At 55.4% G+C, this 11,658-nt stretch overlaps 2 protein-coding genes across 27 annotated transcripts in view; one reads left to right on the plus strand and one right to left on the minus strand.

Annotated features, from left to right (window-relative positions):
• Positions 1-236: 236 nt before the first annotated feature.
• Positions 237-4,843, plus strand: Tnfrsf25 (TNF receptor superfamily member 25). Of its 13 annotated transcripts, none has more exons than XM_087550776.1 (10): positions 237-608; positions 1,104-1,245; positions 1,458-1,592; positions 1,901-2,053; positions 2,147-2,201; positions 2,947-3,002; positions 3,102-3,200; positions 3,407-3,441; positions 3,897-4,080; positions 4,247-4,837. In XM_087550776.1, the coding sequence occupies exons 1-10, from the start codon at positions 576-578 to the stop codon at positions 4,573-4,575; spliced, it is 1,221 nt and encodes a 406-aa protein (XP_087406902.1). In that variant the 5' UTR covers positions 237-575; the 3' UTR covers positions 4,576-4,837. The 13 variants fall into 13 exon arrangements, with proteins under 13 accessions (XP_087406902.1, XP_087406905.1, NP_001131116.1 ...); NM_001137644.1 differs by having other exon boundaries at positions 442-608; positions 3,404-3,441; positions 4,247-4,843; XM_087550779.1 differs by lacking the exon at positions 2,947-3,002 and having other exon boundaries at positions 252-608; positions 3,404-3,441.
• A 218-nt stretch (positions 4,844-5,061) lies between these two features.
• Positions 5,062-11,658, minus strand: part of Espn (espin) — a 34,365-nt gene continuing 27,768 nt past the window's right edge. For 11 of the 14 annotated variants that reach the window (XM_087550878.1, XM_087550876.1, XM_087550872.1 and 8 more), the window contains 3 exons: positions 8,109-8,188; positions 8,010-8,021; positions 5,062-5,996 (listed from right to left, as the gene is read on the minus strand). In XM_087550878.1, the coding sequence (XP_087407004.1) occupies positions 5,852-5,996; positions 8,010-8,021; positions 8,109-8,188 (237 nt within the window). In that variant the 3' untranslated portion in view covers positions 5,062-5,851. Of the gene's footprint in view, positions 5,997-8,009; positions 8,022-8,104; positions 8,189-8,666; positions 11,029-11,658 lie in introns of those variants that run through there. The other 3 variants (XM_087550881.1, XM_087550882.1, XM_087550884.1) reach the window with 2 other exon arrangements.

An 11,658-nucleotide genomic window follows, 5' to 3' on the forward strand; every position in this document is an offset into this window, starting at 1 on the left:
CTTGTTTCCTGCCACAGCAGAGAGGCTGCTAGTCATTGGAGCCTCTGCGAAATAACTTCTGGACCCTGTCCTTGCTGAATCTTCTAGACTCCAGAATCTAGAGGGTATTCCTTAGAACTCAAGGTTCTGTCCATCTCAGCGCCCATACCCAGCTATTCTGGAAGACGTATGTGTCCTACCTAGGTTGCCCCACCCTGTCCCAAGTACTTGAGGCCCGGATAAGAGTTGCTTGCTCTGGACTCTCCAGCAGTGGTTCTCAGGGCTGGAGCTAGACCCAGGGTAGAATCAGGACGCAGCTTTGTGGTCTTAGTCAAAGCTTGTGTCAACTTCTAGTATGCAGTGTGCATGCACCACACCAGCGGAGAGGGTCTCCGCCTGGTAGAGGGGCATATTCCCACAGCTTCGAAAAAGTAGCAGACCCCACCCTGGCCATCCCCTGAGGGAAGCTGTTCTGGAAGGCGCGGGCGGGCAGGCAGGCTGGCTCTAGTCTAGGAACACAGGGGCTGGGCTAGTGGGGAAGCCCCGGGCTACACAACGAGAGCAGTGCTCGCAGGGCCCAGGCGGTACAGACCGCAATGGAGCAACGGCCGCGGGGCTGCGTGGTGGAGGTAAGTGGGGTCGCAGGAGGCCAGAAAACAGTCCAGAACCCGACCTGCAGCCCTGGAGCTAAGCCTCGAAGGGAGGGTCTAGGGGAGCTTCTCAACGCTGCCGAGTTCCCAGCGGGCCCGGTTGCCTTCACCAACGACCTAGTTAGAGGCTCGGGCGCGCCCTTCCGCTGAGAGGAAGCACAGGCTCCCGGGGAAAGGGGTCTGGGGGCCTCCACCTCTCAGAAGGCATGGCTGGGGGCAGGGTGGCCGAGTCTTGCTGGGTAGAAAGGAAATGGGCAAAGGTGGGGAGGGAGGCCTCCTCTGCTGTTCATAAGCTGGTTTTGTAGACAGGGAGAGGGAAGCTATTCCCACTCCCCTAACCCTGTTCCGCCCAGGAGCCCGAGAAGTGAGTTTACTCGGGCAAATGCTAGGGCTTCAGGAATGGAGGAGGTGCCTAGGAGGGAGAGGTCGCCTTCTGGGGCAGCCACAGCTGGGTCAGCTGCACGTGTTCTCCAGCCTCTGTTCCTACCATCGCTGCTGCTGCTGCTGCTACTGCTGCTTGGTGGCCATGGCCAGGGTGGTACGCCCGGCAGGTGTGACTGTGCCAGTGAGCCACAGAAGAGGTATGGCCAGCTTTGTTGCAGGGGCTGCCCAAAGGGTAAGTGTCTGGAAGGGTAAAAGGCAGGGAAAAGGAGGGTAACCCGAGAGAGGGTCAGGTAGGGTGAGACAGGCTAGGGATGGGGTCCAGGGAGGTTGGGTGGCAACGGGCGGATGAGAAGAGCCAGAGATAGGAAGGGAGAGAGAGAAAGCAAAGTATAGGCACACAGGTTCCAGGAGCCGTTGACTCTAAGCCTTGCCTGTGTCCCACAGGACAGTACATGAAGGCCCCCTGCACAGAACCCTGTGGCGACTCCTCATGCCTTCCCTGTCCTCCGGGCACCTTCTTGGCCAGAGACAGCCACTTTAAGACTGACTGTACCCGCTGCCAAGTCTGTGATGAAGAGGGTAAGGGGGTGGCCTGTCCAGGACTCAGGGGACAGGCTCTCGAGGACAGTCCATGGCTTGTCCTGGATGAGAGAGGACGGAACACAGGTTCCATCCACCACCACATATCGTGCCTTTCGCCTTTCCCCTGTGTCCTTCCTGTCTCCACGTGGCCTTGGCCTCTGGTCAGTCATGAGCAGCCTACTTATTCTACCTGTGGGGTTAGCCAGTGCCGCTCTCCCAGGGAGGTCATTCCCTGCTTCTATGTGGTGGTCAGTGGCTCTGACACCACGTCCCCTGTTCCTACATTCCTGCACCCCCTCTCACAGCCCTTCAGGTGACCCTGGAGAATTGCTCCGCAGAGACGGACACTCACTGTGGCTGCCAGTCAGGCTGGTGTGTTGACTGCTCCACCGAGCCGTGTGGGAAAAGCTCACCTTTCTCTTGTACCCCCTGCTCAAGCTACGAACCTACAACATACCGTGAGTACTCTACTCTGGGCTGTCTGCCTCCGAGGCCTTTTCTTTCAACTCCGTTCTCTCCCGTCCTGACACAAGCCATCTTTTGGTCTGCAGGGCCCTGCCCGCCTGGCTTCTACATACACGGCAATGGCTGCGCGTCCTGCCCCACGTAACTTACTGGCTGTGCTGGGCCCGAGGGAGGGGAGGCTGGGAGCAGGGTGGAGACTTGGGGAATAGTTGTTGCAGGTTTAGAGGTGGGAAGAGATGTGGGTGGGGCAGCTTGGCTCCACCGTGGAAGGGGCGCTTCCGGGCAAGCAGAAATGGTGAAGGGTTGTGCGTATACATTAAAGGGAAATATAGGGCTGGGGATTTAGCTCAGTGGTAGAGCGCTTACCTAGGAAGCGCAAGGCCCTGGGTTCGGTCCCCAGCTCCGAAAAAAAAGAACCAAAAAAAAAAAAAAAAAAAAAAAAGGGAAATATATATTTGCTTTCGCCCCGAATCTTCCTTATCCCTTCCCCTCCCATATTTGGGGGTAGATTTACGGTTTATTTGCTTACGCAGATAGGGCTTTGAAACTTCGGCTAAGGCTGGATTTGCTGCTAGCACTTGGCAAGCTGAGGGATTTCAGGTTTACCCTCTGGATGTGGCTGGCACTAGGATGTTCTTCCCAGGGCTTCAGTAAGGGGAACGGGTACCCAAGCCCTTGAGTACCTGTTGCTTCCCAGACACTGACTCCAGGTGCGAGGGCCACCACTCAGGAACTGAAGAGGGATTAGTGATGGTTATTTTTTCAGCAACACTTAGAGAATGTTTGGGGGCAGGGTAGAAGTCCACCCCTTGCAAGATGGGGTGTCGGCAGTGCCTCGGTGTCGGGCAGTGCCGGGAGCCTTCAGCCCCGCCTTACTCCTTTGCAGGAGCTTCAGCAGCGTTTGCCCTAAGGCTTGCACTGCTGTCTGTGGCTGGAAGCAGAGTAGGTGAAAACACTGGGGCTTCTGGTGGGAAGGCTGGGGAGGGCCAGTGTGGGGCAGGGTGGCCGCCAGCCTGCTCTCACCAGCTACTGTTTTGTCAGTGTTCTGGGTCCAGGTGCTTCTAGGGGCCTCGTTCCTTCTTGGGACTGTCCTGATCTGTGCATACTGTCGGTGGCAGCCTTGTAAGCCCGTGGTCACTGGTAAGTCCATGCATGTAGTATACATACATGTACTATATGCACGCATTACAAAGAGGCCTAGGGTAAGGATGGGTGCTCTAGGGCCCCAGTAACTTGGTGCAGAAGGGGAGACTGAGGGAAGGAGTGTGAGGTGAAGAAGAATCCAAGAGGTGCTGGACTAGCCCTTGCCTAGGTGCTTACCAGGCCCTCTCTGTCTCTATTAGCAGACATAGCTGGGATGGAGACCCTGGCCTCACCACAGGTAATTATCACAGTCCTGCGAAGAATTCTGGCTCACGGAACGAGGAGAGTTAACATGTGCTAGCTTGATTGCTATCACAGGTTAGACCCTAACAGACAAGTATGCTAAGGGCTATCAGTGGAAAGGACCATCCCCAGCACCTGCTCTCAAGTGACCGTCTCTGGGATTCAGACAAGTACCCCAGGCCTAACATTCAGAGGGATGAACACCTCCAAAGGGTTGGGGGATAGACTTCCAGGCAAACACAGAAGTAGCCTTTCTGCTGGGCCACAGGGGTGTGTGTGTGTGTGTGTGTGTGTGTGTGTGTGTGTGTGTATGCATGTGTGCGAGTGAGCTACAGAGCCTATGGGAGGTGATTCTGCTGTCTGAGCCAGGGGATGTCCACCTGAAGCCAGAGACCAGCAAAGAGGCCTCTCTAGATTCACATGACTGACTTGGCCCCTCTCACCTTCCAGACTACCCATTTCTCAGCATCAGACAGCGCCCACACCCTCCTGCCACCCCCAGGCAGTACTGGGAAAGTCTGCACCACTGTCCAGTTGGTAGGCAACAACTGGACCCCCGGTTTATCCCAGACTGAGGAGGTGGTCTGCAGGCAGGCCTCACAACCCTGGGATCAGCTGCCAAACAGAACTCTTGGTAAGAGAGCAAAATGGCTTAGGCTTCCCCCTGTCGTCCCAAGTCCAAGGTGGGAATGTTGTTTCACGGTCAACTTCCTGTCCTCAAGAGTGGTGGCTGTCCTGCCTAAAGAGGTCTATTAGGTCCTCTGTTGAAAAGTATCCTCACATCTCTGACCCCACCTCAGGCCCTCCTCTGGTACCTCCGCTCTCGCCAGCGCCCCCGGCAGGCTCTCCGGCTGCTGTGCTCCAGCCTGGCCCGCAACTCTACGACGTAATGGATGCGGTCCCAGCCAGAAGGTGGAAGGAGTTTGTGCGCACGCTGGGGCTGCGGGAGGCAGAAATTGAGGCTGTGGAGGTGGAGATCTGCCGCTTCCGAGACCAGCAGTATGAGATGCTCAAGCGCTGGCGGCAGCAGCAGCCTGCAGGCTTGGGTGCCATCTATGCGGCCCTGGAGCGCATGGGGCTGGAAGGCTGTGCTGAGGACCTTCGTAGCCGCCTGCAGCGCGGCCCGTGATGTGAGGTCCATCAGCCACTTTGACCCTTGAAGGAGCCTTAAGTATTGTTACTTATGCGTGTAGACATTTTATGTCACTTACTAACCCCCTGCCGTGGTCCTGCGTAGCAGGGCTGGCTGTGTCTCACCCCTGCTTACCTGCAGGGAACTCCAGCTAAGGGAAGAGTCATGGAGAAATACCAGAAGGGGCCAAGTGATTGGTTTGCTCAGCTGTTAATTAGCCCGAGTTTGAACTTGGTATTAAATTTCGTCAAAAAAGCAACTGCTGGTGTTTCAGTGGGAGTTAAGGGTGTTAAGTGGAGCTCTGGTTCTGTTTCCCCAGGCTTTGAGTGGGCTGGGGGTTCTGACGACTCGGGAACTGAGGTACAGTGGAAACCAGTGTCTTCCTGGGCTCACACAGCAGCTCTTCCCGTGTCCGCCACTACGCAGCAGCCTCAGAAGGAGAAAGTCACTAGGACGGCGAGTGAGAGTGAATGAGAGGCACAGTTGGCGGATAGAGGTTTAATGGGGGAAGGAAGGGGGTGGGGGATAGGGTGAGGAGCAGGTACAATTGCGGGATCCCTGGCCCTCCACTTATACCATTGAGGCAGTGAAAGGGTCAGGGAAGCTAAGGGCCTGACTGGGAACTTGGAAGGCGTAACTGGGGCGGGGGGAGGGGGTGGTACGTGTAAAGGTGGGGCCCCTCAGGAGCGACAGCTCCGCCCCTACAGGCAAGTTTCATCCTTTCTGGTAAACAAATGACTGAGAGGAAACCCTCGCAGGGGATAAGAAACGCAGCAACTTTGGCCAGCACAGATCTGGGTCGTGGAGGGAGGAAAACCCCTTCCCCGAGCTCGGGGTCTGCCTCCACCCAGGATGCGCCAGCAATGTGGGTTCCGGGCTGCGGGGGAGGGGGCTGCAGCAGGGCGTGCGCCCTGCAGGAAAAGTCACCACCCACGAGGCTGGGGCGAGCTCCGGCTGGGTCGGTGAACATGCAAATATATGTAAGTGAGCATGCAAATGAGCATCTTTTTTCTTTCTCTTTTTTTCTTTTTGCGTCAGCAGCCTGGGCACTTTTTTTTTCCAGGCGACAGCAGGGGTTCGCGAGAGCACTCCAGCAGCAGGGTTGGGGATGTGGGGCCAGGGAGGGGAATAGGGAAGATTCCGGCAGGCACCGAAGGGAAGGGCTCAAGGCTCCCACCCTTCCGCACCAACCTGACAGGATGGGGCGGGGGCTGGGGGCCGCTCCCCATTTCTCAGAGCTCGTGAGGCTACACGCAAGAGGCCGAGACTCCTATTACTTAGGGATCTCCCCCTTCTTCAAGATGACCTGTCGCTGCCAGGGCGCGAGCTTGGCCTCGTCGTATCCTAGTGTCCGCAGCTTCTCCGACTGTTCTTTCGCCCTCTGGATTTCCTCCAGCTTCTGCCGCTCCTCCTCTTTTCTGTTTATGGGTGGCAAAACTCAGCGATGCCTGGGGCCAGATACTGGGACAGGCCAGACACCCGGATGGCAATGGCAGGGAGGGAGGGAGCTAACGAGGACAGGGGCCTACACTGCCTAGGAACCAGGGCTTTCATGCCGCCATATTGGAGTTAGAGGGATACTCAGAAGAAAGAAAATTGGAGTCTGAAATTGGATTATTATTTTGTAGAGGAATGTTACTGGAATGCTGGGTCTTTAGGTGTCCCCGTGTGAGGATTGAATGTTACAGAGTTCACGGGATCCGTGTCAGGAGGCCTGTCATCGGAGACAGGACCTGAATTGTTAGGAAGCTGTCAATCTAAATGCCCAGGGAATAGGGTTGAGGTGCTGGGGGATCTCATTACTGGGGATCAGGCCATCGAGCTACCTAGGGACAGGTGCTCTGAAAGGCTAGGGACTGGGGGTGTAGCTCTCCCGCAGAGTGCTTGCCTGTAATACTCAAGGTTTGATTCCCAACTCTGAAAAAGCGAAAGGGCACATCTGCTGCTCTGTTGTCGTCAGGGTTACCACTAATCATATCTGGTTATGGAACAATCAAAATGTTCAAATTGGCATGCACATGATATTTTGAAAACTAAATTTTGTAAGGAAAGAAATGTGTGTGTGTGTGTGAGAGAGGGGGGGGTGGTCTTGATGTATTACAGGCTAGCTTCAAGTCTGCTGTGTTGACAAGGTTGACTTTGAACTGACCCTCCTGCATGCTGGAATCACACACTCAAGCCACTTCTCCAGGGGTTCTATTTTGGTTCCTTTGTCTTCAATTTCATTTAGTTGACTGTGTGTGGGGTGTCTTGCCTGCATGCATGTCTTCACACCTGTGCCTAGTGCCTAAGGAGGCCCAAGAGGTCATTTGATCCTTTATAACTGGAGTTACAGGCCATTTTGAGCTGCCCATGGCTGCTGGGAGTTGAACCTTAGTCCTCTGGAAGAACAGTAAGTGTTTTGAACTGCAGAGCCATCTCTCTAGTCCCATGGCTCCAGCTCTCTGTAATACTAGAGACTGAACCTAGGGCTTCCAGCGAGCTAGGCAAGCACCCTACCAACTGAGCCATCCCCTAGCTCTCATCAGTGACGTTCACACTGAAATGCTGAACGCAGTTTCCACACATTGGGCTAGGAGTGTGAAGATTAAACTTACCTATATCTTCTAAAAAGTTTTCTCCCAGTGTGGCTACTACAAAATCTAAAATTAAATACGTGGGCACATTATCTTTCCATCGGACAGCACCCAGCTAGATTCCTGTGTACCGAGATTAAGCTGAAAGGAACACGTGGATGATGGAGTTTATCGGTCCTGGAACTGTCCTTGGGGCCGGAGAGATGGCTTGGCTGTGAAGATTGTGTACTACTACTCTTCCAGAAAGATTCAAGTTCGATTCCCTGCACCCACACTAGGTGGCTCATAACCACATGTAACTCCAGCTCCAGGATCTGATACTTCTGACCTCCACAGGCACCTGTGCTCATATGTTCCTACACACACACACATACACACACACACACACACACACACACACACACACACACACACACACACAATTTAAAAAGAAAAAGGAGCATTGTAGGCTAGGACCAGTAAAGGTTGTTGGGGCTTTTTGTTTGTTTTTGTTGTTGTTTTGTTTTTTTTTAAGTCACATTTAGGTCAGGTTAACCATGAGGTGACTGTGAGCCAAGGACATTTTTAAACTCCTAATCCTCCTGCCTCTACCTACCAAGGGGATTATAGGCATGTGCTAACACCCACTTGGTGAAATGCTAGGCTACTAGGAGACGGGGTCTAGGTAACTTAAGAATGTAATCAGAGCATTAGAGCTAGGCTTTGAGGGACAGGTGCTAAATAATTAAGGGTCTTGTGTCATCATTGAGAGCTGAAAGGTTATGGGACCATGTCTGAAGTAACAGGCTGGCTGGAGGAGCACTGTGGGGCTGACTGTGGGAAGAGGTGGCAGGTTTGGGTCAGGACCATGCTTACCGCTTCTGCTCCCTGGAAAGAGAAAGAGACAGGGTTAGATGGCCTCATACCTTCTGAGACAGTCAAGACACCACGATGCCAAGAGTCTCCTCCACTCACCTCTCCTCCTCCAGCTTCTTCCTAAGAATGTCTCGTCTCCAGGCGGGCAGGCTGGCCAGCCGGGCCTCCTCCTCTTCTTCCTAAAACACGACCACAGCATCAGGACCGGCTTGGCCTGAGATTCCCAGGTTGGGGGCATGCAAACCCAACACAGGGGATGTGGAGAATTCAGGGACTGCAGACTGTAGATGTGTTTGCAAGGAAGACCCGCCTTTTTATGACTTCCTATGATACAATCCCGTAATGGTGCTTGGTGGCAGCCTCTGTAGACGGGGCTTCCTGCTCCCTAGTGACCCCAACCAGTTTCCTACAGGTGGAGCCACATACATAGATCAGAGGAGGTAAAAAGGAGGACAGGAAAGTAGTTGGGTCCTGATTTCCCACAAGGCAGGTGCCAAGATGGCCCCAGGCAGATGTAGACTTGTACCACATACTTGGTGAGCTCAGGAAGGCTCAGGCTGCCTCTATCTCCCCTGTGGAGGACCGGCTGACCCACACTTGCTCCTTTCTTAGTGGAACAACTATGAAGCTATAATGACATGGGGAGAGGGGTTCCGACACAGCCTATAACAATGTTTTTTATTCCTTCGATGTTACAGAAGAGAAGGTGGGGGGGGGGGGCGCTCTGCACACATCACACACCACACAGAAGAACATTGCACAGGCCACGGAGGTAGCAAAACCCAGAGATGGAGAGATAGAAACTCAATGCCTCAGGGGACCCAGAGTCCCTTAACTCAGAATGCTTCTGCTGTCTGGCTTCATAGACAGAAATACTGACTCGCCCCCTCCAAGCTCACAAAAGTCTCACTTCCTCCCTCCTAGGGACCTCAAAGGTCCCAAAGAAGCAGACTTCTTGAAAACCTGGTTCTTTCTGATTCTGGCCTCTAGATGTCACACAGGCGTCCAGGCACAAAACTAAACTCTAACTTTGCTGTCAGATGTCAAAGAGTTCTGCCTCTTTCTCCTTCCAAAAGGAGAAGCTCCGGTCAATATAGCGGCAGATGGCCTCATTACTGAATTCGCCCATCTCAGACACCAGCTCCAAGGGCTCTTCAGTAGGGGGTTCTGAACTAGGCAGGGCTGAGGTTGGGGGAGGTGCAGCGGGAGGCAGTGGCGGCAGCACAGGGCTTGGATCCTCTGTTTGGCCCTCTGGCGGGTCCTGTGATGGTACACATTCTTTGGTGGGCTCCTCTCTTTCTTCTTCCTCCTCCCCTTTCATTTTGTCTTTCTCTTCCTCTATCTTCTCTTCTTCCTCCTCCTCCCCTTTCTTCTCCCTATCTTTCTCTTCCTCTCTCTCTTCTTCCTCCTCCTCTTTCTTCTCCCTGCCTTTCTCTTCTTCTCTCTTCTCTTCCTCTCCCTTCTCCAGTTTTTCCTTCTCTTCCTCCTTCTCTCCCTCCTGGTCTCGTTCCTCCTCCTCCTCCTCCGCTTCTTCCTCCTCCTCTTGGGTCTCTTCTGGAGCCAGCTCAGACTCGAGGCTGTCTCCGAAGAATTGGCGCCTGAGGTCTTCAAAGCCATCCTCCCAGCTACGCGTACCGGCCTCCACCTCCTCAAGCACTGTACGGTGGAACTGACGGATAAGCTCCCACGGGTGGCTGCCCAGACGGTCGAACATCTCGTAGCACAGCAGGTGGCGGAATTTCCGTTCCTCTCGGCTCAGGCCCATCTCCAGCAGCTGGAAGTAGCCTAGCATGAAAAGATCCAGAGTGAGACTGTCGTAGTTCCGCGGAGTGCCGCCGTCGAGTGGTGGCAGGAAGTGCTCGGGCCAGTACAGACCGTGTGTAAGCTCCCTGGGTGCCTGGCGTGTTGGCACCTGCCTTAGAAGGCTCCTCCAGTGGCCCAGCAGTTTGCCCACCACCTGTCGCTGCTTTAGCAGCTGTAGCAGCCGCTCTTCAGGGCCACGGTTAGGGTCCTCATCAGCTGTTGGCTGCTGGAGAATATCTTCTGCTTCTGGGAGGGGACCGGCGCCGGAGGCCACCACCCGGGGCAGCAATCTGCGCAGGCGCGCTTGGGCATGACGCCGGGGTCCTTGGAAGGTCCACTTGCGCCAGTGCTCCAGGAAGAGGTAGACGATGCGCTCCTTGCGCATGTCGATGTAATCCTGGACGCCAGATAGCTCGGTGGAGAGCGGCGGCCTGCTAGCTAACTGCTCAGGCTCCGGAAGAGCTTCCTCATGGTGCCATGGTTCCGATGAGTCCAGAGTGTCCAAGGGCTCCTCTGCAGCCCACAGGCCATTAGCGATGGTGGCTCTCTGTTCACTGGAACCAAGTGCCACGTAATCCTCCTCGAGGATGGGCTCCCGGTCCGGGGTACTGGTGGGCTGAGTGAGTTTGCGGCGCAGGCTATGTGCGGGCGCTGCGCCCTGGGTGCGCCGTTCATACGCGGCGCGGAGGTCCTGCACCGAGACGCCACATTCGAGGATCTCCCGTGCCACGGCTTCCCGGCACCAGCTGAGCGAATGAGAACGTCCCAAACAGAGTGGTCCAGGCCTTGAGGGTGCGTCTGGCAGCGGTGCCAGCGGTTGGCCAGTGTCTGCAGCTAGCAGTTCCGCCAGATGCGCCGGCCGGCCGCCCAGAGTGGCCAGCAGCGTGGCCATGCTCTTGAGCAGCGTAGAGATCTTGCTGCACCAGGCAGGCAGGTTGGCCGCGCGGCCATGCATGCGGCGTGGGTTGACCGTGAAGCGTGGTGCTGACAAGGCGGCAGAAATCGGTAGCAGCTGCTCCAACTCCAGTTCTAGCTGCTCCAAGCGGGCCTCCAGTTTCTTTGCCTTGTGCAGCACCTGCAGGTTCTCAATTTGCTGTTCGATGCGGAGGATGTCTGCCTCAGTCATGAGTTCGCCAAAAGGCCCCAGGATGGCGTTGTGTTCGTGAGAGTATCTCCAGCCCTCCGGGGGGTAGCAACAGGAGCTGGCAGCGGTTAGCTAATGCGGGGAAGACAAAAGAGGGGAGGGGCGGGTCTCCCTCTGGCCCAGCTCCCGCAGCAGAGCCGGCGACCTTTTGCTAGTCCTGGGTGGTGTAATGGCTCCGTTGGGCTGCGTTTGCAAGGACTGGCCGCCTGGCTGGCGGGGAGAGTGTACTGTAGTAAGGCTTCGGCTCCCGACTCTGAGTAGTGGTCACTTTGGTTGCTGGTAGAGGGCACCGGATGGGGCTGCGGTGCTGCCTGAGGCAGGGAAAGCAGGCCTGAAGACCAGGTCTCCATGCCTGGCTTGGTCGCTCATTACACCACCCAAAGAACACGCGAAAGGCGTTGAAGCTGAGAGAGGCACAGAGGCCTTGCCTAACTGATCTACAGCATGGTATTTCCAAGCCGGACCCTAGCGCTCTTCTCCTGTCACCAGGTCACAGAGCCTTTCTCAGGCTTTCTGTGGTCCAGGGCCAGCCTAGTCAGTCCATGGTCAATGCCCGGATGCAAGTCTCCCCCCTCTGTCTCTGCCTCTCTCTGTCTCTCTCTCCCTCCCTCTCTTCCCCATCTCTCCCTTAACCCCCCACACTCCACTCTTACAGAGACTAAAGTTACAGTCGACCCCACTTCCCCAACAAACTGCCCCCCA

This window comes from Rattus norvegicus, chromosome 5, assembly GCF_021556685.1.
Source record: "Rattus norvegicus strain SHRSP/BbbUtx chromosome 5, alternate assembly SHRSP_T2T, whole genome shotgun sequence".
Lineage (NCBI taxonomy): Eukaryota > Metazoa > Chordata > Mammalia > Rodentia > Muridae > Rattus > Rattus norvegicus.

Excerpts from the sequence above, each read along its gene's own strand:
- Tnfrsf25 (NM_001443951.1), top strand. The coding sequence starts at position 1,029 with ATGGAGGAGGTGCCTAGGAGGGAGAGGTCGCCTTCTGGGGCAGCCACA. Across the intron at positions 3,003-3,101 it reads TGTCTGTGGCTGGAAGCAGA|TGTTCTGGGTCCAGGTGCTT; the intron begins GTAGGTGAAAAC and ends CTGTTTTGTCAG. Across the intron at positions 4,081-4,246 it reads GCTGCCAAACAGAACTCTTG|GCCCTCCTCTGGTACCTCCG; the intron begins GTAAGAGAGCAA and ends ACCCCACCTCAG.